The sequence below is a fragment of the Suncus etruscus genome, chromosome 15 (assembly GCF_024139225.1).
Source record: "Suncus etruscus isolate mSunEtr1 chromosome 15, mSunEtr1.pri.cur, whole genome shotgun sequence".
Classification (NCBI taxonomy): Eukaryota; Metazoa; Chordata; class Mammalia; order Eulipotyphla; family Soricidae; genus Suncus; species Suncus etruscus.
In genome coordinates, this window is record NC_064862.1 from 80,045,320 (window position 1) to 80,072,009 (window position 26,690).

Below are 26,690 nucleotides of genomic sequence, written 5' to 3' on the forward strand. Positions count from 1 at the left end.
CGTCCCTTCGCCTTCCTCCTCCCAACCCCCTCCAGGAGACAAATCAGGATTTAAATAGTTTCTACGGCATATAATATCTTTTATATTCCGTGTTTTCTGGAGTTCATGTGAAACTTCGTCAGTTTTCTCCAACCCATTCCAGCTTCCAACGCTAAGTCCCGGCGAAGAGGCCTACAGGTCCCACGGTGCTCCGCGCGCGGAGCGGTGGAAGGACTACGACTCCCGGCAGGCTTTGCGGCCAGACGGGGCTGTCCGCCACGGTGCCCGAAGGACCTCGCGGGCTGCCTGGCGCCGTGCCCGAAGGACCCCGACGTCAGCCCATGCCGGAGTGAGTCCGCGGGAGCCGCTGCCGCTTGTCCCGTTCGCTCCGTGTCATCGTCTCCGCCGCCGTCGCCGCCCCGCGCGGCCTCGCCGCCCGCCAGGATGCTGGAGGAAGCGGGCGAGGTGCTGGAGAACATGCTGAAGGCGTCGTGCCTGCCGCTCGGCTTCATCGTCTTCCTGCCCGCCGTGCTGCTGCTCGTGGCGCCGCCGCTGCCCGCCGCCGACGCGGCGCACGAGTTCACCGTGTACCGCATGCAGCAGTACGACCTGCAGGGGCAGCCGTACGGTGCGTGAACGCGGCGCGGCCCGGCCCGCACGGCCCTCCTGGCCTGCCCCGCCCGGCCTCGCCGCGCCCCGCACCTTTGGGCTCATTCACCCCTTGCTATGTGGGCTCCAGCCCCCCGGGATTGCTCGCCCGGACCCCCACTCGGGCTGCTCACCCCATGCGCCAGGCTCCCGGCCCTGGCCCTTGCCCGGCTCTCCTCTGCCCAGTCGTGTCCCCTAACCCGTGTGGGGGTGCTCCCGGCCCCCCATGCAGGCAGCTCTCAGCTGCAGACCTGTCAGCTGCACCCACATTCCAGCCCCTGTATGCTTGCACCTCCCCATCCCACTTCCCCCACTTCCTGGCCTCCGGATTCCATCGTGAAAGTCCTGGAATCTCAACCCACGCACTGCTCGTCCCACTTCAGTTCTTGGGCCCCACCGTGGTCTCTCTTCGCCGTACACCCTGATTGCTGTCCCCTTCCCCGACCTTCTGAACACCCCTTGCTTCTGCTACCCCCGAGTTCTGTTCCGCACCTGTGGCAGTTCTCTCCACTCGGGTTGGCCCTGACTTTCCAGAACTTGCTGGCCTTCTGCTTTCCTACAGCCTGATGCTTTTGAATCCTGAGAAGTAAAGGTTCCCTCCATCACCACCACCTTAGACAGAACCCCCTTCTGACAGCCAGCCGCTCGCTCAGTCTCAGCCTTTGGGGTGTCCTGTGTGGGTCCCTCCTCTCTTCAGTTTCTCCCTGGGCCCACTGCGGTGTTCCTCGGTACACCTCCCCCCCCTCCATTCAGGGCTGCGTGGGCTAGAGCACGGTACTGAGTCACAGATGTGTGATTAGCAGGGAGGGTCTTTTTAGTTTATTTTGGGGTAGTGCTTAGGGGTCATTCCTGGCAGGGTTCAGGGACATCATGGGGTGCCAGGAATTGAGATGTGCACAAGGCCAGTGCCCCTTCCTGCTGTCCACTAATGGATTTTGAAGTTATGTCCTGGGGCTGTTCAACCCGGGTCACTTTATGTTGGCCTGGGGCTGCCATGCTGCTCCAGATTTTTCTAGAGATTTCCTTGGTTCCCCCCTGGGTGAGGCTGCAAGCAAAAGGCCCAGATTCAAGAAGCTGGCATTGTCTAATTCTGGGTCACCGCCTCGTTTTTATTTTGGTCCCCAGTGTCGGGACAGGCCCATAAGAGACAAGGATCCCTCTCTCAGCCTCCCTGCCCTGTGTCCTTAGTGTAGACCTGTCTGCTCTCAGACCCGAGATTCCTCCACCTCTGACCTGCATCTCCCCAGACCTTTTCCCACCCCACAGGCTGAAATCAGGATCAGGAGCCTGAGGTGGGCTCCATGCCAAGTGGGGTTGTCAGGGTTGGGCATTAGGACTGTGCCAAACTTTATGTTCCCTGTGGGGCACTTCCCATGGCTCTTCCCTGCCCACACCCTGCTCCCCGCCTCCGAGGTGCCCCTTTCCCAACTTCCGGGCTCGCCCAGATTGAGCAACAGGTGGGAGAGGCAGGTGCAGGGGGGAGAGCATCATTGCGGGGGGAGGGCTCTGTGTCACCCATCTATCTCCTGCTCCCTCCTCTCACACGAAGGCATCAGCAGGTCCCAGGCAGGGAGCAGCGGGGCCTGGGCAGGCTTCTGTGAACCGTAGCGCTGCAAGGTCAGCCTGAAGGTCGGGCCCCCACATCTCTGCTGTGCCCTGATATTACATTAGGCCTGTCCCCAACTCTCTCCACCTGAACCAAGTCCCTACAGTTGAGGAGGCAGGAGCTGAGGTGTACGCTGCCCACCCCCAATCCAGTTGCCCATTACTGTGGCAAGAGCCTCTGGGTGTACATTTATGTCGGGCGGGCCAGGTAGTGATTCCTAGTGGAGGCCCCCTGTCAGGGTCCCCTCCCCTGGGCCGTGTTCTGATCTTTGTTGATCTCCCGTCCCACATAGGCACTAGGAACGCGGTGCTGAACACGGAGGCGCGCACGGTGGACGCGGATGTGCTGAGCCGACGCTGTGTACTCATGCGCCTGCTGGATTTCTCCTACGAGCGCTACCAGCGGGCGCTACGCCAGTCGGCGGGGGCTGTGGTCGTCATCCTGCCGCGCACCATGGCCGCAGTTCCGCAGGACGTGATCCGGGTGAGTGCCCATAGGGCCCGCTTGGTGCAAGGGGCATGGGAGGGATCCATCCCGCTCCAGATGTGCTGAGCTCCATCTCCCCTGCAGCAATTCATGGAGATTGAGCCTGAGATGCTGGCCATGGAGACGCCGGTGCCCGTATACTTCGCTGTGGAAGATGACGCGCTTCTGTCCATATACGAGCAAACGCAGGCCGCCTCTGCCTCACAGGGTGCTGCCTCAGCTGCTGAAGGTGAGCCATGAGGGGGACTGGGTGGGATCAGGGTAGGAGTGGGGTGGGTGCGTCTGGCCCATCAGACACTGATGGAGGGCTTGGGGAGTCCAGCTCGGGTCAGGACCCACTTTTGGCCCAGTAACACTGAGTGTGACCCCCAAAACCCCCAATGTGGTTTAACAGCATGCTCAGACCTTGGCACCAAGCTGCGGATCTCAGGGAGAGGGGGACCCCCCTCCCCCAGTGCCCTTTTGGGGAAGGCCTTTGGTTTGGTTGGGATGAGCCATACCTGATCATGCTCAGGGGTTACTCCTGGCTCTTTTTTTTTTTTTAGTATTTGGGTCACACCCGGCAGTGCTCAGGGGTTACTCCTGGCTCCACACTCAGAAATCACTCCTGGCAGGCTCGGGGGACCATATGGGATTTAAAACACTGTCCTGCATGAAAGGCAAACACCCTACCTCCATGCCATATCTCTGGCCCTCCTGGCTCTATTTTCAGGGCTCACTGTTGCATAGGCTCAGGATCCACATAGGGTGCCAAGGATCGAACCTGCTGTACTGTTACCCTTTCCCCCGAGACTCTTTTTTTTTTTTTTTTGGTTTTTGGGCCACACCCGGCGGTGCTCAGGGGTTACTCCTGGCTGTCTGCTCAGAAATAGCTCCTGGCAGGCACGGGGGACCATATGGGACACCGGGATTCGAACCAACCGCCTTTGGTCCTGGATCGGTTGCTTGCAAGGCAAACGCAGCTGTGCTATCTCTCTGGGCCATCCCCCGAGACTCTTAAAGTTAAAAGTCCCTGATGATGGATGTGGTGGGGGACAACGGGTTCCTGCATGCAGCATGGTGGGCCTGGAGTTCAGATCCAGGGAGGCTAGCAGCCCTGCAGTTTCGGGTGGCTGCAGATATGGCATGCGGGGGCAACACCTGGGCATCTTTGTGGCTGCAGGCCTACATCTGCATAGTGCACTGTGGAGTTCGGGTGTGGGATTCCCTGAACCCAGCTGAGACCCATTGGGTGTGACTCCCCTTTGCCCCCAGTGCTATTTCACACTGCCACTGCCAATGGCTTCCAGATGGTCACCAGTGGGGCACAGAGCAAGGCTGTGAGTGACTGGCTCATCACCAGTGTGGAGGTGAGCAGCCCACACCCTACCGTTCTGCACCCCACACCCCCCTGATCCATCCCTCACCCCACCCACCTGGAACCCACATCCACTGAGCCCTCGTTCCAACAGAGACTGGAGTTGGGGCCCATCAGGCAGGTGAATCCATGGGTCGGTTCTGAGCGGCCCTTGTGCTGGGCTATCTTCCCTGGAACAGGTGGGCACTTGTCAGAACCTCATGATGTCCTGAGATCAGGCTGCGCCATGGTCATCCCAGGGGTTCCAACAGACAGACCTTGAAGGAGGGTGGCTCACACCAGGGCTCTCACCAGATCCCCCATTCTGCTGCCCTGACCAGTCCAGTGTGCCTTCCAGTCTGGTGAGGGCTGTGCTGATGGGTAGCTTGGGGAGACCACGGGGAGCCTAGCAGGGAGGGCTCCCCACTTTTAACCAGGGGTGGCATGCGGCCTTGCTCTGGCTCTTCTTGGAGCAACAGCCTGGCAAGATTCCTGGGTTCCCAGTGCTTGAAGCTGTAGCCCAGAGGGAGAAGCCTGTCATGAGGGCAGAGCAGGCCCTGCAGGATGTGGCCCTCTGGCTATTCTCTGAATAAAGCTTTATCGGCACACGGCCCTCAAGGCCTGGACCCTTGATGCATGTGTCTCTCTCCTCAGGGCCGGCTGACGGGGCTGGGCGGAGAGGATCTCCCCACCATAGTCATCGTGGCCCATTACGATGCTTTCGGAGTGGCTCCTGTATGTATGTGGGGACCCTGGGACCGAGCAGCAGGAGGGGCAGTGTGAGGGATGGGCAGAAGGGAAAGGGGACCAACCAGGACCAACTGCATTCAGTTAATGGTGCGGGGGACAGAGCATAGGGTCATGCTTGTGGGAGCAGCTCCAGGTTGCTGAGCTTCAGCGCCACCCAGCCTTGCCCTTTGCTGCCCAAAATGGGCGGGACCTGGATGTTACCTGGCCCCCCCCCCATGCTGGTGTTCACCCAGTGAGCCTTTGAAAGTCAGAGGGGCTTTGATGCAGTAGGGAGTACTTAAGATGGGAGGTAACTTCCGGGGTGCAGCCACAGGGCTAACCGTTGGCTCCCTGCAGTGGCTGTCACTGGGCGCCGATTCCAATGGCAGTGGCGTATCGGTACTGTTGGAGCTGGCCCGGCTCTTCTCCCGCCTCTATACCTACAAGCGCACCCACGCACCGTAAGGCACCACCTGCCCTGTGGGTACCTGTGGAGGGAGCAGGGGATGCTTCCCCACTTCTGGCTCAACAGTGCCTCCTACCATGCAGATACAACCTTTTATTCTTCGCATCTGGAGGGGGCAAGTTCAACTACCAGGGCACCAAGCGCTGGCTGGAGGACAACCTGGACCACACAGGTGTGCGGAGGTGCCAGTGGGGTGGGGTGTGTGTGTCTGTGTGCTTAGTGCAAACCCCTCATCCCTGCTACCTGTCCTGCAGACTCCAGCCTACTGCAGGACAATGTGGCCTTTGTGCTGTGCCTGGACACGTTGGGTCGTGGGGACCGGCTGCACCTACATGTCTCCAGGCCACCCCGGGAGGGGACGCTGCAGCACGCCTTCCTGCGAGAGCTGGAGATGGTGGGCACCCTCCTAGGGGGCAGTTCGTTTCGGGGACTCCTGGGTGTGGGTCATCCCTGACTGGGCCTGCTAGGATTCTTTCTTATTAGTGGGGCACTATAGGCACCCGTGGGGCCTGTGATCGAGGCCTCATGTTTGTGTGCCCGAAAGAGACTGGCAGGAAAGCTACTAGAAGATTGGGAATGTCACTGGGCTGGATCCTCTGAGGCAGAGCCTTGTGAGTGTGGGTGTGGTCAGTGGATGGGGCCTGAGAGTAGAGCCTGATTGGAGGGAGCAGGTGGTGGGTGGGATCTTGGTGGGGACCCTGGTAGAAGGGCCAGGACTATTGGGTAAGGCTGACTGACCCCTGATCTGCACACACGTGCAGGTGGCCGCCCACCAGTTCCCTGAGGTGCACTTCTCCATGGTGCACAAGAAGATCAACCTGGCAGAGGATATGCTGGCCTGGGAGCATGAGCGCTTCGCCATCCGCCGATTGCCGGCCTTCACACTGTCCCACCTGGAGAGTCACCGTGACGGCCAGCGGAGCAGCATCATGGATGTGCGGTAAGCAGCCACTCGGCCCTGGTGACCATCACTTGTCCCCGGGCCCCACATCTCAAGGTGACCAGTCACTGTTCTGCTCAAGCCCGAGCAGTGGGCCCCAGAAGTCTCCATGTCTGTTGATTTTGAGGCCAATCCCAGGATTGCTCATGGGTAACATCTGTCTCTGTGCTCAGGAATCACTCCTGGCAGACTCAGACCGTTTGGAATTGGTCTGGGGGTGAACCTGAGCTAGCCACACGCAAGGCAAATCTCCGGTGCTGTATTTTCACCCCAGTCTCAAAACACCTCTGGAATGGGGGGTGATGAGTGGATACACTGGGACGGGACGAGGTCTCTACTAGGCCTCACCCTTGGGGTATGGTGCTTGGGGCAGTGCTAGGGACGGAACTGGAGCCTCGGGCTTGCAGTCCTGTCATTAGGGTGTGTTGGACCCAATCTCTCATGCTCTCCACCCTTGTCTCTTTTCCCAGGTCCCGGGTGGACTCCAAGACCCTGACCCGCAACACACGGCTCATTGCCGAGGCCCTCACCCGGGTCATCTATAACCTCACGGAGAAGGTGGACCTTGTGGAGGGGCTGGGGAAGGAAGGGGCAGGCCTGCCACTACGCCCACTCATGCCTTCTCTCCACAGGGGACGCCCCCAGACATGCCGGTTTTTACGGAGCAAATGGTAAGAAGTCTTGGTCTCTCGGTTCCTCGGGTGAGGTGGTGCAGGGCCCCTGTGTGGGGGTGCTGATGTCTTGTGGCAGGTGCAGCAGGAGCAGCTGCACTCGGTGATGGACTGGCTGACGCAGCAGCCGCGGGCGGCACAGCTAGTGGACAAGGACAGCACCTTCCTCAGCACCCTCGGCCACCACCTGGGCCGCTACCTCAAGGAGGTGCGGCAGCACCATATCAAAGCTGACAAGCGGTGAGTGTGCAGTGCTGCCTCCGCGATGAACAGGGTGGGATGTGGGGGCAGATTCTCTGCCTTCTTGGTGCCCTTAGGGAGGTACTCAGCGTTTTGTGGAGCAGAAGCCAAGCCAGCCTGAAGGCCTCCTTAGCCTCGAGCACTTTGCCCAGGCTGGTGCTCACCCTGTGCACAATCACGGCCCCTTAAGTGCCTGCCTCACCCTTTTGTCATCTTTCCCTCCCCCATCTCACTGTGGGGACCCTGGGGGCCCCTCCCCACCTCCTGAAGAGGCCAGGCAGGCATAAAGAGCCTCGTTGGCCCAGGATGGTCTTCCCCTGAAGGGCTCCCATCCCTTGCCCTGGCCAGCCTGGTGCTTGGCTTCCCCTGAGAAAGTGCTTCATCCTCCCCAGGGACCCCGAGTTTGTCTTCTACGATCAGCTGAAGCAGGTGATGAATGCCTACAGGTGCGCTGTCCCATCACAGGTTCTGCTGCAGGGGCTGGGGGGGGGGGGTCACCTGGCAGGCTGAAGCACCCTGACCCCACTGTCTTCCTCTGCTCCCAGGGTCAAGCCGGCCATCTTTGACCTGCTACTAGCTGTGTGCATCGGAGCCTACCTGGGCATGACCTACACGGCTGTGCAAGTGAGTGCAGCTGCCCACCTCAGTTTTCCCCTGGAGGCCTGGTTCGGAACCCCACTCTCATGGCTGGCCCAACTCCGTGGCTTTGCCTACCATATATTCCCACCTACTGCTGCTTGCTCTGTGGTCCTGCCCTATAGCTCTCACTGCCCTGTGGCCCACCCCATTGCCTCCCTGCTTTGTGACCCTGTCTACCATATGGCTGTGGCCCTGCTCTGTGGTCCTGGCCCCATAACTCAATGCCCTGTGACCCCGACCCCATTGCCTCCCTGCTCTGTGGCCTCTCCCCATAGCTCTCCCTGTTTTATGGCCCCACTCCTATGTCTGCCCAGCGCCTCACCTGTCCACTGTGTCTCTGCCTCCCAGCACTTCCACCTCCTGTATAGAACTGTGCAGCGGCTGCTCCTGAAGGCCAAGACTCAGTGACCTGCTGTCAGCTCGTTCTGGAGCATCTGTGGCCTCTCCCCACCTGGAACCAGGACAGGAACATTAGCGGCCAGGCCTGGCTGGGACTTGGGAGTGAGCCCAGAGTGGCCTCATAGCCAGGCCCAGATCCCTGTCCCCATCCAGCTCCTGGAACTCAGGGGCCCACCCTTCCCCAAGCCCCTTGGAGGTTCTCCTGAGCCCCTGGACACTGGTACCCTAAACCCAGCCCCTGCCCTGCACCCTCCTTACTACTGCCCCCCAGGGCACTATGCACCCCAGAGCCCCTCACCCTCATCCAGGATTTGGGCGGCTCCTCTGCCTACTTCTCGCACAAGTGTTCCCAGTCCCAGTGTATGTATGTCTTGTATGTCTGGGGTACAAGTGGAGTCAGGGGGGCGGTCCTCAGGGAGACGCATGTGTCATTGATGAGCAATAGAACCAAGTGCTGAGGGGGCCACAGTGGGGGTCCTATCATGACCTCCCAATCCCCCACCACTGAGCCACAAGCCAGTGGAGTCTGGGTCCCACTGCCTTTGCTGAGCCATCCCACCCCCTGAGCTCCAGGTGGGGGCCCTAGCTCTCTGCCCGTTCCCTTCAGAGACTGTTTACTGCGTGTCAGCCACTCGAGATCCGGACTTGGGGGTCCTCAATGTCCCCCCTGGAGCTTCTGGGCAAATCTATCTCCGGTCATGAGGGCCACGGATGAGGAGAAAATAAAGCCATATGCAGTGACCTGCCTGGCGTGTGAGGGGACAGAGCTGGTCCCCACTGTGTCGCTGACCCCACCCTGGCTGAGCACTGTCCCCTGCAGCTCTCTGTGCTGCCCCTTGAATCTAGGCTATGGGCTCAGTAGGGTCCCATTGCTGTCTCCACACATGGCTTTAGAATCGGGTGTGGGGTGACCCTGGTGGCTTGCCTGGCTTTGGGTTAACAGGCCAGCACCCTGCAATCCACCAGTATAGCTGGGCCCACAGGTTCTGGTTGCAGGAAAAAAACTTGGGTGCACCCAACTTGGGCTTTGGGGGGTCAAGTGGGCTATGGGGCAGAGCCCCAGAGGACATGGGTGGGGAGCCCCGGGTGTGAGGGGGCAGCCGCAGGTGAGCTGGAGAGGGCTACACGTGGTCCAAAGGTGGTCCCAGCATCCCCAGAGAAGAGACCAGAGTCTGAAGAGTTGGGACTTTTCCTAGGCAGCATGCCCCAGTACCCCAGCAGACGCGGTTTCCTAAGCCTCGGTTTCAGCTCAATTGATTCCCACCACAGAGTGGTTTTTGTGGCCCGGCCAGCACCAGCCTGGAGCTAGCACAGCCCAGTCCTTGCTGACCACCCAGGGTTCCTCCAGGATTGCCTCTGACAGCCCACAGTTCCCGCTCACCACTAGGGGCCCCGCCTCAAACTCCACTGGGAGACACTGATGGGTCTCATAACTGGGACGCTTCTACCCCAGACCAGCAACCTTGCTTGTTCCTGGCTGATCTGTCTGCTGTGGACACTGGATCCCAGGGGGCACTTAAATATTTTTCTGGCTTTGGAGTGCTGCCTTAGCCCTGGACGTTGGATCTTCCCACTGACTCGGCTCCATGTGAACCTGAGAATGGCCTGGGGTTCTGCAGGTGCTCTGGGGATCAGGACTCTACCTGGCAGTGTTCAGGGTCCCTGTGGAACCCATGGTCAACCCCATGCACAACAAGTTGCACTTCCTGTGCTGTCCCAAGTTCCCCTTTCTTTTGAGGCTGATTCTGAGGGAATCATGGGGTGCTGGGATAGGGAACCTGGGTTGACTGCAAGACAAGTCAACCCCGATGCTGTTTCCAGCTCCCCTTCCTCTATTTTGAGGGGCCCACATCTGTTGATGTTCAGGGCTTACTCTTGACTCTGCATTCAGAGATCACTCCTGATGGGGTTCAGGAGTACTGAGGAGGAAACCCAAGCCGGCTATGTGCAGAGCAAGTGCCTTACCCCTGTACTCTTACTGCTGCCTTTATTGGTTTTGTTTGTAGTTTGTGAATACCAATGATGCTTAGGACTGAATGAGCTGGCTGAACTCAGGGGACTCTGCAGGTTGCAACGGATTGAGCCTGAGGTGTTGATGTGCAAAGCAAACATCTTCCCCCATTGTACTATTGTGCCAGTCCCACTGCTGCCCTTTATGAAAACCTTGGGGTCACACCTGAAGGTGTTAGGGGCTGCTCTCAGCTGTCCTATTCGGGGAGTTGCTCCAGTGGCCTTGGGATGGAACCTAGACCACCCAAATGCAAAGCAGATGCCCCAGCCCACTGAACTCTCTTGCCCTTTATTATGATTGACTTAGTTGCTTCTTTTTTGTTTGTTTTTGGGTCACACCCGGCAGTGCTCAGGGGTTAGTCCTGGCTCTACACTCAGAAATCATCCCCGGCAGGCTCAGGGGACCATATGGGATGCTGGGATTCGAACCACCGTCCTGCATGCAAGGCAAATGCCCTACATCCATGCTCTCTCTGGTCCCAACTTAGTGGCTTCTAATCTAGTCATAGTCTGCTTTTCCTTTGTTTGTTTGTTTTGCTTTTTGGGCCACACCCAAGTGATGTTCAGCGGTTACTCCTGGCTCTGTGCTCAGAAATCACTCCTGGCTCCGGGGGACTATATGGAGTGCTGGGGATTGAACCTACTGGTTAGTTGTGTGCAAGGCAAACATCCTCCCACTGTGCTATTGCTCTGGCCCCACAGTCTGCTTTTTCTGGGGGTGTTGCTGGGCCACACTTGGTGGTGCTCAGAGCTACTCTGGACTCAGTGCTGAGGAAACCTGCCAGACAAGTGCCTTCTACCTCCGAGCTCTCTCCTCAACCTTGTGTAAGAATTCCAGAATATTCTCAGATTGGAACGCTACCCACCCTGTGAACACCTCTCCACGCACCCTGCCTTTGCCCCCACCCCTCAGTGCCTGTCTGCAAGGGAACCTGTTGTAGATGTTTCTTTTGTTGTTGTTGTTGTTGTTGTTTTTGGGTCACACCCCACCTGGCAGCACTCTGAGGCCACTCCTGGCTCTATGCTTAGAAATCACTCCTGGTAGGCCCTGGGGACCATATGGGATGCTGGGATTTGAACCACTGTCCTTCTGCATGCAAGGCAAACTCCCTACATCCATGCTCTCTCTGGTCCCAACTTAGTGGCTTCTAATCTAGTCATAGTCTGCTTTTCCTTTGTTTGTTTGTTTTGCTTTTTGGGCCACACCCAAGTGATGTTCAGCGGTTACTCCTGGCTCTGTGCTCAGAAATCACTCCTGGCTCCGGGGGACTATATGGAGTGCTGGGGATTGAACCTACTGGTTAGTTGTGTGCAAGGCAAACATCCTCCCACTGTGCTATTGCTCTGGCCCCACAGTCTGCTTTTTCTGGGGGTGTTGCTGGGCCACACTTGGTGGTGCTCAGAGCTACTCTGGACTCAGTGCTGAGGAAACCTGCCAGACAAGTGCCTTCTACCTCCGAGCTCTCTCCTCAACCTTGTGTAAGAATTCCAGAATATTCTCAGATTGGAACGCTACCCACCCTGTGAACACCTCTCCACGCACCCTGCCTTTGCCCCCACCCCTCAGTGCCTGTCTGCAAGGGAACCTGTTGTAGATGTTTCTTTTGTTGTTGTTGTTGTTGTTGTTTTTGGGTCACACCCCACCTGGCAGCACTCTGAGGCCACTCCTGGCTCTATGCTTAGAAATCACTCCTGGTAGGCCCTGGGGACCATATGGGATGCTGGGATTTGAACCACTGTCCTTCTGCATGCAAGGCAAACTCCTTACCTCCATGCTATCTCTCTGGCCCCTCAGATGTTTCTTTTTTATTTCGGTGGGGAACCTCACTTAGGGATACTTGGGGTACTCCTGTTTCTGCGCTCAGGGATCACTTGGGACCATATGGGATGCCAGAGACTAGTTGGGTCTAAGGGTGCTAAGCACATCCTCCCTGCTGTAGTCTCTCTCCAGTCCTCCATGTGCTTTAGTTTTGTGTGTGTGTGTGGGGGGGGGGGGCCACACCCAACAACAACCAGGGGTTACTCCTGGCTCTGTTCTCCGGAATCATTCCTGGCAGGTTTTAGGGGACCATATGGGATGCCAAGGATAGTGTGAGCTGTTTGGGCCACACCCGGTGGTGCTTAGGGAGCCAAATAGGATGCTGGAGATTGAACTGAAAATGCTGTGTGCAAAGCTAGCGCCCTGTCTGCTGGACTCTTGCTCCAGTCCTAGCCTCCCTGCTTTTTACACTTTTGTTTTGTTTTTTAGCCACAGGTGACAGAGCTCAGGGGGCTTACTCTTGACTCCTATCAGGCTCACTCCAAGCAATGCTTGACCTTGCGTGATGCCAGGGGTCAAACCTGCATCGAGGGTCTGGAGAGAGCACAGTGGGGCGAGTGCTTTTCTCACACTCAGCTGACCCGGTTTGATCCCCATCACCCCCATATGGTTTTTCTCTGAGTCCCACCAGAAGTGATCCCTGAGCACAGAACCCAAAATAATCCCTGAGCCTTGGTGGGTGTGGGCCCCCAAACCAGACAGAGACATCCAAAGAAAGATGTGAAGAGGGTTTGCTCACAGCATGGCAAGGCATCGTTGTTCAGCTCAGCCACATGCACCACACTCACGCCCCCACTGGTGCAGCCATTCCAGGCACTCTCCCGCATGCACCCATTCAGGCTCATGCTCACACTTGCGCATACGTACACTCAGACACACATACATGCTTGTTCATTCCACGCATGGTCACAGGTCATACCTTCTCACGTGCACACACCACACTTATGTACACGCATGGTCATGCCTACTTCACATACACCTGTGCGCCAACTCATGCATTCATGCAAACACTCGCACATTCCACACTCTTACGTACACGCTCGTGCACACAGTCGCCACGCACGTACACACGCTTTCGTGTACGCACTTGTGTAGACTCGCACTCCCGTACACACACTCACACTCCACGTGCACGCACACTTATGAAAAGACTCACACAAATGCACACTCTACACATACTCGTGCAAACACACATAAACTCAGACACACACATACGCACACACATCCTGCACACTGCGCAGGAAACTCTCCAGGAGCTTGAGCACCAGGAGAAGAGCCAGCTCTGGAAAAGGAAAAGGAGAAGGAAGGAGCCTCATGGGTGCTGGTTTGTGGGGGTGTGGTGTGCTGAGATGTGTGTGTGTGTGTGTGTGTGTGTGTGTGTGTGTGTGTAGGGTGTTGGGATGCGTGTGGGCGCTTGAGACACACGGTGTGCAGGATGCTAGCTGGTGGGGTGCGGTGCAGATTATGGAGGGGAGCAGGCCCTTGGGTATAAGTTTCTGGGGTGCCTGCCGGTGCTCAGCCATATTGCATTTCCCTGCCGTGTCAAATGCAGGATCCCGACTGTGGGGGCGACCGATTCCGGGCTGGGTTCTGCCTGGGGGCACTCTGAGCTGAGCCGGGCCGCCCTGCGGGGGTGGTGGTGGTGTGGCCTGTGGGCGCAATGCGTGGCTGAGCGGCAGGGGTGTGGTTCCAGGGCTCTGGTTCCTGGGTGTGCGTGGTTCTGGGGTTGGCGAGGTCCCGCGTTACCATTTCTGGGCGCGGAGCGCCCGTGTGCGTGCGTGGGGTGCGGGCCGGGGGTGCGGTTCCTGGGCGCGGAGTGAGTTGCGGGGCGCGCGGGAGCGGGGGCGGCGCCTCGGGTGCGGGGCCCGGGGGCGGCGCGGTGCGGGGCCGGTGCGGGAGCGGCGAGGCGCGGGCCGGCCGCCAGCGGGCGCTGCGGAGCGGCCTTTGTGGTCCCCGAGCGAGCGAGCGGAGCGGAGAGGAGAGGAGAGGCGCGGAGAGGCGCGGGCGCGGGGCGCGCGTGTGTGCGGGGGGCGCGTGCGGGGGGCGCGCCGGCCGCTCCAGCCGCTCCAGCCGCGAGTCCGCCCGCCCGCCCGCCCGCCATGGCCCGCCTGACGGAGAGCGAGGCGCGCCGGCCCCGGCCCACCCCGGTGGGCAGCAGCGGGTCCGAGCCCCCCGGCGCGCAGCCCGACGGCGCCAAGGACCTGGACGCCATCAAGCTGTTCGTGGGCCAGATCCCGCGCAACCTGGACGAGAAGGACCTCAAGCCGCTCTTCGAGCAGTTCGGCCGCATCTACGAGCTCACGGTGCTCAAGGACCCCTACACGGGCATGCACAAAGGTGGGCGCGCGCCCCGCGGGCGCCGCTGACAGTGCCGGGCCGGCCCCCTCCCCTCCCATCCCGTCCCGTCCCCTCCTCCGCCCCCTCGCCCCCTCCCACCTTCCGGCGGCTGCTCCCTCCCTCTCCCTCTCTCTCCCTCTCTCTCCCCTTCCCTCCTCTCTCTCCATCTCTCTCCATCTCTCCCTCTTTCCTTCCCTCTCCTGTCCCCTCCCCCTCTGCCCATCTCTCTCCTCTCTCTCCCCTCTCCATCTCCATCTCTCTCTCTCTCTCCATCTCTCCCCCTCCCCTCTCTCTCTCTCTCCCTTCTCCCTCTCTCTCTCTCCTTCCTTCCTCGGCCTCCCATCCTCTCCCCAGCCTCCTCTCTCTCTCTCTCTTCCCCATCTCTCTCCCTCCTCCTCCTCCTCCTCCCCACTCCTTCCTGCCCATTTCGGGGGAGCTGCCCGAGGCTCCCCGCCTGCCTGCCCCCTCCCCAGCCCCGTCGGGGAAGTTTGCTTTGGCCATTTGCACAAAGCCAGGCCAGGCCCTCCCTTGGGCACGTCCGTCCAGGCCAGCTTTTGGGGGGACTCGGCGCTCAGGACCCCAGGCTGATCGGTAACTACAAAGAAAGCAAAGCGGGGTGGTGGTGGTGGTGGTGGTGGTGGTGATGGTGGTGGTGGTGGTGGGGTGCAGGCAGCCCCAGCCCAGTTGGGGGCGGGGGTGGGGGGGCGGGCTGTGCCAGCTTCGGGAGGTGCCAGGTGAAGGTGGGGGTGGGGTCGCCTCCCCCAGCCTGCCGCCCCCTCTCCACCTGGTGGACCAAAGCCCCCGCGGAACCTCGCCAGCCAGTCCATCTGGCAGGGCCGGATTTGGGGGGGGGAATGAAGGAATGGGGAAACCTGGGTGAACTGGGGCCTGGCTGCGGGGGGGGCCCCCACTCCCGATTTTATCCGGTGGCATGTGGGGGGCAGGTCGGAATGTGGAAGCTGCTCCGGTGATGGGGTCGGTGAAGCTCAGACACCTCCAGGGCCACTGACCTACTTCAGACCCCTTATGTTCCTTCTCTCCTGGGGGGTGCGGGATACCAAAGCATGGAGCACGCGTGTGTTGGGGTGAGAAGGGATGGAAGGAGGGAGGGAGGAAGGAGGGAAGAAATGAATGAATGGAGGAATAAAGGAAAGAAAGGGGGAAAGAAGGAAGGGATGAATGAAAGAAGGAACAAATGTAGGAACGAAGAGATCAAAGAATGAAGGAAGGAATGAGGGATGAAGGAAGGGAGGGATGAATGAAGGATGAATGAATGAAGGAAGGAAGAATGAGTGGATGAAGAAGAGGGCGAATGAGTGAATGAATGATGAGAGTGAAGAAATGAAGGAAGGAAGAAGGGTAATGAGTGAAGGAAGGAATGAGGGTGAAGGAGTGAGTGAAGGAGTGACTGGATCCTCAGGGATAACGAAAGCCTTGTGTCTTCTGTGGTCCCAGAGCGCAGGGAGGACCCACAATGTTCTCGGGAGAGGGTGGGGTGTGGGGCTGAGTCCTTTCTCAGACCCTCACGGCAACAGTAGGAGGTTTCTTAGGGTTCACCTGCTGACAGGCCCCCACACTCCCCTGGGCAGAACACAGATGCCCTGAGCTCATTCCCCCCTTTCTGGTGAGCCTCCCTGGAACCCCCAGGCTCCGCCTCACCTGGCCCCAGCCAGTTCTGCCTCAATTTCCCTGCTGCTGGAGAACAGGGCCGAGGACCGAGATGGTTTGGGGTGGGGATCTGGCCTATTGCTGGCCTTGATTGGCAAGTGGAGGATCCTGTACCCCTTCCTGGAGGGACTGTGGGGTGCAGGACCTGGGGTGAGGTGGGGACTTGCCTTCCAGCCACTCCCAAACATTGAGGGTCAGGAATAGCTAGCTATTCCTGGGGCTGGAGCGATAGCACAGAGAGAGGGCACTTGCCTTGCATTCAGCTGACCTGGGTTTGATCCCTGGCATCCCATTTGTTCCCCCCGAGCATGCTCAGACACCTCGAGATCTCCCACACCCCTAATAGGCCTCTCTTGGCTTCCAGGGAAGGAAATTGGGGTGTCCAGGCATGTCCCACTGAGTGTGAGCTAAGATGTCCAAGTACACCCTACAAAGCTCCCTCAGCTGTGTCCGGGTGCAGGTGTGGTCCATAAGTGGGTTAAAGAATCACCTTCCTGGCCCAGATGGAGGACCAGGACTCCAAAACTGGGTGCCCCTGAGTGCATCCCCATGAAAAGGGTGAAGGTACCCCCACCCAGAGCCCCTCCCAGACCAGCACACCTCCACAAGGGGCAACTGAAGCTCAGGCAGCAACAGTGACCCCCGTCCCAACCTTCCGTAGGTTTGTGTGGTTCCAGGGAGACCAGCCAGCTAGACCATCCCACAAAGTGGACGGGGAGAGGGTGCAGCAACCCTGAGGGCTTCACTTTGTCTGCACCCTTGCTGAGGACCCGAGCAGAGTGGTAACACTGCACCCCTGCTTCAGGCAATGGGGAGGGGCCGGTGCCTGCAGGGACTCCAAAGGGATAGAGGGAAGGGAGACAGGAAATCCCCAAATTCACACTCCCCGACTCACCACACACAGGCACATGGAATATACACAGAATACACAACATGACACATTCATTCATGCGTGTGTCCATACATGCATGCACTTGCATACATGCTATACATGACACACAATAGTATGGCCACACATATCCATGCACAGCAGCACACAAATGCACACACATATGTACACACACAGACAGATATGGGGTGACGGTTACAAGAATGCCCCCCCAGAAAGGGCCCTCTCTTGCCTGCTGCTAGACCAAATAGTGGGGATCTAGGATTGGGGGTTCCCTGGGGTGATGCCTTCACAGCTGTAGGGTACAGAGGCAGGGTTTGCCATCTTTATGGCAGCATAGGGTTGTGCTACTGCTGTGTGCCTCAGTTTCCCCCCCCCAGCCCCTTTTCCTTCCTGGGTGGGCAAAGAGCTCCACATCAGTCCCAAGACTTTCTGCTTGCCAAAGCCTGGTGTGGGGTGTGTATGTGTGTGTGTGTGTGTGTGTGTGTGTGTGTGTGTGTGTGTGTGTGTGTATGTGTAAAAAGACATAGTGAAGGGGCCAGAGAGATAGCATGGAGAGAGGGCGTTTGCCTTGCATGCAGAAGGTCGGTGGTTCGCATCCTGGCATCCCATATGGTCCCCGAGCCTGCCAGGAGCAACCCCTGAGCGCTGCCGGGTGTGACCCAAAAACCAAAAGACATAGTGAAGAACCGGTGAGTCACGAATGTGGTTGTCAGGACACTGTTGGTAGCAATGAGAGGGGATATAGAGGACTTCCTGGAGGAGACAGTCATACCTTCAGGAGCAAGTCAGACAGACTTGTCTGATTCTTTGCTTCTCGGCCTCTTCCGAGCCACGTGGCCTGGAGCAGGAGTTTGGGTGCCTTCTGGTTTCAATGCTGATTTCCTTAGGGGCCAGGGGATCAGCCAGGTGGAGAGCAGGGGAGCCAGGGGCTGGCCACAGAGGATGCGGGGAGGGTTAGCAATGTGGAGGAAAGAGGGGCTTGGTTGGTTTGGGGGCCACACTCAGAGGTGCTCAGGGCTTATTCCTGATTCTGCTCAGGGATCGCTTGATGGTGCTTAGAGGACCCTTTGGTATGCTGGGAATCGAACCTTGGTCTACTGTGTGCAAAGCCAGTGCCCTCCGGCTTTTCTCACTTGCTATGGCTCTGGCCCATGGAGCAAAGATGGTCTTGGTCTCTAAGGGGCTGCCGGTTTGGGGCACTTTCGTCTTTGATGAGGCCAATGGACCTGCCCTATTGGCTACTGTATGCAGACCTCGAGCCCCCACCTGGCCCAATGCTTGTCCACGTGGCCCAAAGCCTTTTGTGGTCTCATGTAGCTGGAGCCAGAGAGGTCTGTGGGCTCCTTGGAGTGGCAGGTGATATTGTTGTTTAAAGTCACAGTGGTCAGAGCTGGGTCAGGGGAGGAGGCAGGGAATGGAGTACTGCCTGGGGGCCTGGGGGAAGGGCATTAGTGCTCGGACTTTGAAGGATGAATAGGAGCTTGTAGAATCCCCAGGGCACAACATGATTACTGGGTGCCAGCTGTATTTTCAGGGTATCAGTTCCCCCAGCCCAGGCCACTCAGCAAGACCAGGACTGAGGTATAGCTCCAGTCCCAACCCACAGCAGCCAAGCTAGTCCCACAGTGCAATTCCAGCACCCTGCATTTCTGCAGTTGCAGTTGTTTTGGGGCCATCTCCTGTGGCACCCTAGGGCCTGTGCAGTGCCAGGGATAGAACCTGAGTCAGCCATGTGCAAAGCTCCAGTTCTGAGCCTCCCCAAGCCCCTGAGCCCTTTCAGAAAGGAAAATTGAGACAGAGATGAGATTGTGGAGGCTATTCAGGGACACTCACTGTCCATAAGGCTGTGCGGAGGGGTGGCAATGGCTGAGAGGTGACATTTGGTGGCAGGGTCCCTGCTGGCATGACAGCTCTAAAGGCAGGGCTGTGTGGTGCTGGCTGCCCAGATGTGGCCTATGTGTGTGAAGAACAGTACATGGAAGTCTGTGGGCAGTGCCTGGGTGTGGGAGGAAGTGCTGGTGTAGATGGACAGAGATGGACACAGGCATGACTGTGGGCAGAACAGAGCATGGAGGAGAGTGGCGGGTGGGGGGAGAGGTGAGGCTCTATGGTGGATAAAAGGGTAGAAAGATGGATGGTGATGGATGGATGGAGGAAAGGAGAAAGTGATAGATTGGACAGGTGAAAGAAATGGATGGGTAGATGATGGGTGGGTGGGTGGATGGTGAATGGGTGAGTGAATGGATGGGTGTGTGGGTGTGTGGATGGATGGGTGGATGGGTGGGTGGGAAGATGGTTGGGTGGGTGAATGGATGGATGGATAGATGGTTAGGTGGGTGGATGGATGGGTGAATGGGTGGATGGATGGATAGATGGATGGGTGGATGGATGGGTGGGTGAGCAGGTGAATGGGTGGGTGGATTGGTGGTTGGTTGGTTGATGGATGGATAGGTGGATGGTGGATGGGTGGATGGGATAGGTGGATGAATGGATGGGTATGTGGGTAAATGGATGGATGGTTGGATGGGTGGGTGGATGGATGGATAGGTGAGTGGTTGGATGGTTGGGTGGGTGGCTGTATTGGTGGGTGGGTGGTTGATTGATGGATGGGTGGGTGGTTAGATGGATGAATGGGTTGGTGGATGGTTGGGTGGGTGGATGGATGGGTGGGTGGGTGGATAGATGATGAATGGGTGGATAGGTGGGGATAGATGATAGATGGGTGGATGAATGGCTGGGTGGATGAATGGGTGGATGGTTGGATGGGTGGGTGGAATGATGGATGGATGAGTGGGTGGGTGGATGGATGGGTGTTTGGATGGATGGGTGGTGGGTTGAAGGATGGAAGAGGGTCAATAATGCTTCCCAGAATTCACCTTCATCCTTGTGATCCTCAGGTCTGTGGCCTCCTTCCGTGGTTCTCTTTTCTGGTGATCTTAGACAAGCCCCCTATTCTCTGAACCTCAGCCTCTTCCTGTTAACAGGCAAAAATGTGTGCTTTTTCTTCCAGAGACATTGCAACAGGCTGTAAGCATTGATGGGGTTTATCTGTTGACCTCTTACACTTTGCTGGTGGTTAGGTTTGGCCCTTCCCACCTCCCAATGCAGATTAGAGGGCAACTTGGCAGGACCCTGTGGGATACCATGGATCGAACCCAGGCCAGCCACATACAAAACAAGTGCCCTACCCACTGTACTTGATAACTTGAGGCTAGAGAGAGAGCACAGGGGTGAAGGCATTTGTCTTGCCTGTGACAGACCAAGGTTTTAATTCCCAGTACCTCAGGAAAGATCCCTGAGCACAGAGCCAGGAGTCTTGAGCACGGCTGGGTGTGCCCCCAAAACACAACCAAAAGTTTGCTTCATCTCAGACTGCCTCATTGCTGACCATGTGGGGAGCTATCAAGTCCCAGGGGACTCCCCTCTAATCTGGGCTCTTCCCACCTCTGGGCTCCTGGCCATGCCCCCTCCCAGTGTTGCCTGGTCACATGACTTTATGACTTTGATTTGGAGCCCACCAGCCTCCTGATGCTTTACTTTAGATCCTCTATTGTATCTGCTGGGACCTTGTATGCATGTCAGGGGGTCATGCTCTCAGGAGTGTGTGTGTGTGTGTGTGTGTGTGTGTGTGTGTGTGTATCTTTGAAGTCCTGTCAGCCACCCTCTCCCAGGGGTGCACCTGCTTCAGAGACATGACAGGCATCACTGCCTTCCCCAATTCCACATTCTCCCAGGCCTAACTCCCACCTCCTGGCTCTAGCCCTGAGCTCATGGCTCTATCTCCTGCCTCTCTGCCTTTTGTTTGTTTGTTTGTTTGTTTTCAACCTCCTTTTTTCTTTAACTTGAATCACCATAAATTATAAAGATATTTATTATTGAGTTTCAGGAATACAGTGTTATAACACCCAGGGATGGAGCAATAGTACAGTGGGGAGGGTATTTGCCTTGCAGCCTGGGTTCGATCTGGGTTCGTTTCCAGGCATCCCATAGGGTCCCCTGAACCTATCAGGAGCGATTTATGAGCATAGAGCCAGGAGGAACTCCTGAACACTGCTAGGTGTGGCCCCAAAACAAAACAAAATGAAAACCAAACTTCCAACATCCATTCCTTTACCACTGTCCACTTCCCTCTACCAGTGTCCCCAGATTTCCTTCTGCCTCTCAAACTTATCTCCATGATGGGTCCTTTTCTCCTACCCCTTGTCCTGGTATTCCCATCTCTAATCTGTTCCACTCCTGGTCCACCCAAGGAAAGACTTCTGCTGAAGATCATTTCTCTTGCTCTCCATTTCTTTTTTTGTTTGTTTATTTTGGGGGGGGGCACACCAGGTGACGCTCAGGGGTTACTCCTGGCTATGCTCTCAGAAGTTGCTCCTGGCTTGGGGGACCATATGGGACGCTGGGGGATCGAACCGCGGTCCGTCCTAGGCTAACGCAGACAAGGCAGACACCTTACCTCTAGAGCAAGGGTCTCAAACTCAATTTACCTGGGGGCACAGGAGGCAAAGTCGGGGTGAGGCAGGGCCGCATAAGGGATTTTGCTTACCGAATATTCGCAATGAAAAATCGCATTAGTAAGAAAAAAATCACAAAAAATCGCATTAAACATTTGATACCCCGAACAGAACTGCTCGGGGTATGTGAATGTTTAATGCGATTTTTTTCTTACTAATGCGATTTTTATTGCGATTATTCGGTAATCGCAAATAATCGCAAATACTGCGATATTTGAAGGCCGGCTGCGGGCCACAAAATGTACGGAGGGCCGCAAACAGCCCAAGGGCCGAGAGTTTGAGACCCCTATTCTAGAGCCACCACGCCGGCCCCTTGCTCTCCATTTCTATTGCCTTTGAGCATTTGATATTCCCACAGATGAGTGAGAACAGTCTGAGTTTCTTCCTCTCCCTCTCCCTGATTTCACTAACGTGATAATCTCCGTATCTACCCATATATAAGCAAATTCCATGACTTTATTTTCCTAATAGCTGCATCGTATTCCTAGACGTACCACAGTTTATCCACTCTGTTCTTGGGCTCTTGGGTTGTTTCCAGATCCTGATTAATTGTGAATAGTGCTGCAATGAACAAAGGAGTGCAGAGGGCTTTTCTGCATTGTGTTTCAGGGCCTCTAGCATATATTCCCAGGAGTGGTATTGCTGCATCACATGGAAGCTCGGTTTCTAGTTTTATGAGGAGAATCCATATTATTTTCTAGAAAGGCTGGACCAGTCGGCATTCCCACTAGCAGTGAATGAGAGTCCTTTTCTTCCCACATTCGTGCCAACACTGGTTATTCTTGTTCTCTGTGATGTGTGCCAGTCTCTGTAGTGTGAGGTGAGACCTTATAGTTGTTTGATTTGCATCTCCTTGATGGTTAGTGATGTGGAACAATTTTTCATGTGCCTTTTGGCCATTTGTATTTCTTCTTTGAGGAAGTTCATCTCTTCAGGCTCTTCTTGATGGGGTCAGGTATTTTTGGGTAGTTCTGCTAGTGCTTTCTGTATCTTGGATATAGACCTGTGGCTGGGTAAGTGGGTGGCAAACAGTTTCTCTCAGCTTTGAATTTCGGCCATTATTTCCCTTGAGGTGCAGAGCTGCTTCCAGCCTTCTCTCCAATGGTGGTCCTTCTATTCATCTGCCCATCCATCCTTCCTTTGGAGCACCCCCTTTGGGTGTGTCCATCACTCAGCTCTGGGCTCATTCACCTCCCAAGCTTCCTGCTCTCCTGGATCCTAGGACCAGGCTCTTAATCTGTTGTACAAAATCCTTCCGCTCCCCACTTCCTCTGCATGAGTACCCCTCTCCCCTGGCATCTCTTATCCTCCCTGCGACACCCTCAGTCTCATTCTTGGTCACAGGTTCAAAGGACACCTCCTCCAGGACATCCTCCTTATAAACTCTATCTAACACCCTCTTGAGTCTGTCCCCAAGTCCTTCTCTTCCTCTATCAGCCCCCCAGGTTGTCACATGAGGCCCTAGCCTTGTCTGTTCCTCATGGCAGTGTCTTCACAGCTGTTGATCATGCCTAAGTCCCTACTCAGTGAGCACTTGAGGGCTAGAGAGAAGCAAGTGGGCTGTGGGGGTCCTGGCTATTGCTGCCCACTCTGCGAGCCCCAACAGGCCTTACCCAGTGCCTACAGTCCTGTCATGCCTACGCTGTGCCCAGCCATGCCTGATCTTGTGGGTGCAGGCTTCAGCCTAGCTGGTGACATCTGGGCCTGGTCTCCTCTCCCTGCCCCTGAGCTCTGTGGGTCCTTAGCTGATATCCTTGGTCCATCTGCCATGAGCCCACCTAGGGGTGTTGGCAAAAATGGGGCTGGATGGGCGTGGCCCCTTGATACCCTGATGGATTGTCTCTGCTTTACATAGGGATGAATGGTGCCAAAGGATGATAGCAGAATTGGGGCCTGTCTACAAATCCTGTACACAGGAAGGGGGGCCAGAGTCATATGGCTCAGCAAACAGTCATGCAGTTCAGACTGGTCCCTGCCAGAGTCCCACATATTGCCTGTGCGTCTGTGCTATGCTGCTGCTATCAAGTTACTTGGCATCTCTGTTTATTTTGTTATTGTTGGTTTCTGATCTTCAGGCCACACCTGGCAATACTCGGGTGTTACTCTAGCCTCTGTGCTCAGGGACCATTCCTGGTGGTGCTTGGAATGCCTGGATCAAAACTGTGTTGTCCATATGCAAGGCTAGTGCCCTTCCCTACTACACTGTTGCTCCATTCTACCTGTTTGGAATTTGCTTATTTGTTTGTTTGTTTGTTAGGGGTACTCAGGGATCACTCCTGATGGGGCTGGTGGGACCCTCTGTGGTGCCGAAGATCAAATAGGCTCCAGTTGTGTGCAAGGAAGGTGCCCTAACTGCTGTCTTATCTCTCAGACTCTGTCTCTCTGAACCCTGATCCTCTTTCTTGCATGTGTCCCCCAGTTCCTGGGGAGCTTCAGGCTGTGGGATCAGGTACCAGGCCCAAGGCTGATGTGTGCAAACTGGGGAATCCTTCACACTGTGACATGACTCTAGACCACACAGCTGTTACCTTCATAGTTTTGTTTGGGGCTCAATCCTCGTTGTATTCAGGGCTTACTTCAACAGTGCTCTGACATCACTTCCTGAGTGATCACTCTCCAAAATTAGGGACATGCATAGTCTCAAACATCAGTATTTTGGGGGCCACACCTGGCAATATTCAGGCATCACTCTTGCCTCTGTGCTCAGGGATCACTCCTGGTGGTGCTCGGGGGACCCTATGGGATGGGCAAGAGTGCCCCCAAGCTCCTCCAGTAGTAATTCCTGAGTGCAGAGCCAAGAGTGACCCCCGAGCCATGATCTGAATTTCTGGGGCTACATCAACGCAATGAGAAAGTCAGAAGAAAAGAAACCAATTCTCACTTAACAGAGAACCCTAAGCGAATGCTCTGGTTACCCAGAAAGAGGACAGGGTCGTGCTGAGGACCTGACAAGAAAAACGCTGAAAGCAGAGAAACAGAGTCTTTCAGCACCATGGACAGGGACATGCAGGCTGAGGGCCTCTGAGTTTCATGTTGTACTGGATGGAATTCTTTGTTTTTGTTTCATTTGGGGCCTCACCCAGCGGTGCTCAGGGTTGACTCCTGGCTCTGCGTTCAGGGATTCCTCCTGACAGTGCTCAGGGGACCCTATGGGATTCCGAGAATCGAACTCCCAAGTCGGCTGTGTGCAAGGCCTTCCCTTGCGCTCTCCCACTTCCCTCCCAGGCCCACACACTCCCAGGAGGGGGTCTGGCTCCTGTAACCCCAGAACTCCCCCAGCTCCGCCTCAGCAATTCTTGGCAAGAGCGTGAGCTGGAGGCAGCTGCTGCTGAGACCTGCGCCAACCCTCTAAGGTCTCCTGGCCCCGTCGCTCCTTTCTTCTGCTGCATCTCTTAGGCCCTTGGGCTGCTGTTCTCAGCTTTTTTTCCTCACTCCCGAGGCCTTGGAGGATCACACTTGGGATCACCACAGTGGGAAGTCTTGCAGGGATGAGTCTTTTTTGTTTGTTTGTTTTTTGTTTTTGGGCCATACCTGGTGATGCTCAGGGGTTACTCCTGGCTTTGCGCTCAGAAATTGCTCCTGGCTTAGGGGACCATATGGGATGCTGGGGGATTGAATCGCAGTCTCTAGGATGGTGCATGCAAGGCAAATACCCTACTGCTTGCATCACCACTCTGGCCTCAGGGGATGAGTCTTTCGTACTGTGGTAACCCCAAATGGTGGAGGACCCATGATGTGCATAAACGACGGCCAGGGTCAGGGGAAGATGGGGCAGGTTTCACGCACAGCCCATCCACCTCCATCCCCGGCACCACACGGTTTCTGAGCCCTGAGCACTGAGCTGGGAGTAGCCCCTGAGTACCATTGTCCCAAGGAAAAAACAATCCCAGAATGCAGCCAGGTGGCCCAGCACCCATGAGACTCTAGAGTTGACATTAAAACCTCACAAAAAGGGGCCAGTGTGAGAGCATAGCAGGGAGGGCATTTGCCTTGCACATGGTGACCCGGGTTCGATCCCCAGCATCCCACACGGTCCCCTGAGCACTGCCAGGAGTAATTTATGAGCATAGAGCCAGAAGTCATCCCTGAGCACTGTTGACTCAGCCTCAAAAGAAACAAAAACATAAAGAATCTGAGTCCAATTGGGAACTCAGAGGTCCTCAGCCTGTACGTGAGTGTGCGCCCCAATATTGATTATTCATGTCCCCTTTCTTTGTGGTGACCCCAAAACTGCACACCAATCCTGTGGGCAGCACAAGGGTTTAGTGTAGTCCTAGACCAGATGAACCCCAGCATGCCAGCTGCCTGTGGAGGAGCTGGGCAGGAAATGTTAGCCGACTGGGTCCATGCTACCTGTTTCCTGGGGTAGAAGTGAAATCTAGAAAGTCTGCATGATGATGGTGACTGCTAAGCAGACATGCAGTGCTGGGGTCCTACGAGAGCCAGGCCAGCCAGTTGCTAGGCTGCCGAGTGGGTGATTTTATTCTAATGTGGGGCAGGGGGACCCCAGACAGAGTATGGGGTTGCCTGCCTTATACATGCACTCCAGTTTGATAACCAGTACCACAAAATATCATCTGAGCCACACTGGGAGGGAGCCCTGAGCACAGAGCCAGGAGTCAGCCCTGTATACTGGCATGTGTGGTTATTGCACAAAATTATTTTACCTGAGGGACCACTTCTGGCCATGATTTACTATAAAATCATATTAACCATTTCCCAGTCAAGAAGTAGATGATGTGGGGCCGGAGAGATAGCATGGAGGTAAGGTGTTTGCCTTTCATGCAGGAGGTCATCGGTTCGAATCCCAGCGTCCCATATGGTCCCCTGTGCCTGCCAGGAGCAATTTCTGAGCATGGAGCCAGGAATAACCCCTGAGCACTGCCGGGTGTGACCCAAAACCCACACACACACAAAAAAAGAGGTAGATGATGTAGGGCCGGAGAGATAGCATGAAGGTGGGCATCTGCCTTGCATGCAGAAGAATGGTGGTTCAAATCCCGGCATCTCATATGGTCCCCTGAGCCTGCTGGGGGCTATTTCTGAGCATAGAGCCAGGAGTAACCCCTGAGCATCACAGGATGTGGCCAAAAAATGTAGATGATGCAGGGCTGGAACAAGAGCACCGTCGGGAGGTCATGGCCTATACAGCCTGTGTGGCCAACCTGGATTCAGTCCCCAGCCATCCCATTGGGTCCCTTGAGCACTACTGGGTGTGGATGGACCCCAGACCCCAAAGCAAACCAAACCAAATGTACAGTCCAACCTGGCTCAAGGTGTTCCTGAGTCCTATGCCCCACCCTCATCTCCA

The 26,690-nt window shown here is 56.4% G+C and overlaps 2 protein-coding genes across 5 annotated transcripts in view; both read left to right on the forward strand.

Annotated features, from left to right (window-relative positions):
• The first annotated feature begins 314 nt into the window (after positions 1-314).
• NCLN (nicalin) lies at positions 315-8,880 on the forward strand. The gene is made up of 15 exons (XM_049788620.1): positions 315-607; positions 2,526-2,716; positions 2,804-2,948; positions 3,974-4,068; positions 4,710-4,790; positions 5,142-5,245; positions 5,334-5,422; positions 5,505-5,644; positions 6,012-6,190; positions 6,661-6,748; positions 6,823-6,861; positions 6,941-7,101; positions 7,494-7,547; positions 7,647-7,725; positions 8,089-8,880. Exons 1-15 carry the CDS (start codon positions 424-426, stop codon positions 8,146-8,148), a joined length of 1,689 nt encoding a protein of 562 aa, XP_049644577.1. The 5' UTR covers positions 315-423; the 3' UTR covers positions 8,149-8,880.
• A 5,187-nt stretch (positions 8,881-14,067) lies between these two features.
• CELF5 (CUGBP Elav-like family member 5) overlaps positions 14,068-26,690 on the forward strand; it is a 40,376-nt gene continuing 27,753 nt past the window's right edge. For 3 of the 4 annotated variants that reach the window (XM_049788632.1, XM_049788633.1, XM_049788634.1), the window contains exon 1: positions 14,068-14,305. In XM_049788632.1, the coding sequence (XP_049644589.1) occupies positions 14,068-14,305 (238 nt within the window). The remainder of the gene's footprint in view (positions 14,306-26,690) is intronic. The other variant, XM_049788635.1, reaches the window with a different exon arrangement.

Excerpts from the sequence above, each read along its gene's own strand:
- NCLN (XM_049788620.1), top strand. The coding sequence starts at position 424 with ATGCTGGAGGAAGCGGGCGAGGTGCTGGAGAACATGCTGAAGGCGTCG. Across the intron at positions 4,791-5,141 it reads ATGCTTTCGGAGTGGCTCCT|TGGCTGTCACTGGGCGCCGA; the intron begins GTATGTATGTGG and ends GGCTCCCTGCAG. Across the intron at positions 5,645-6,011 it reads TCCTGCGAGAGCTGGAGATG|GTGGCCGCCCACCAGTTCCC; the intron begins GTGGGCACCCTC and ends ACACACGTGCAG.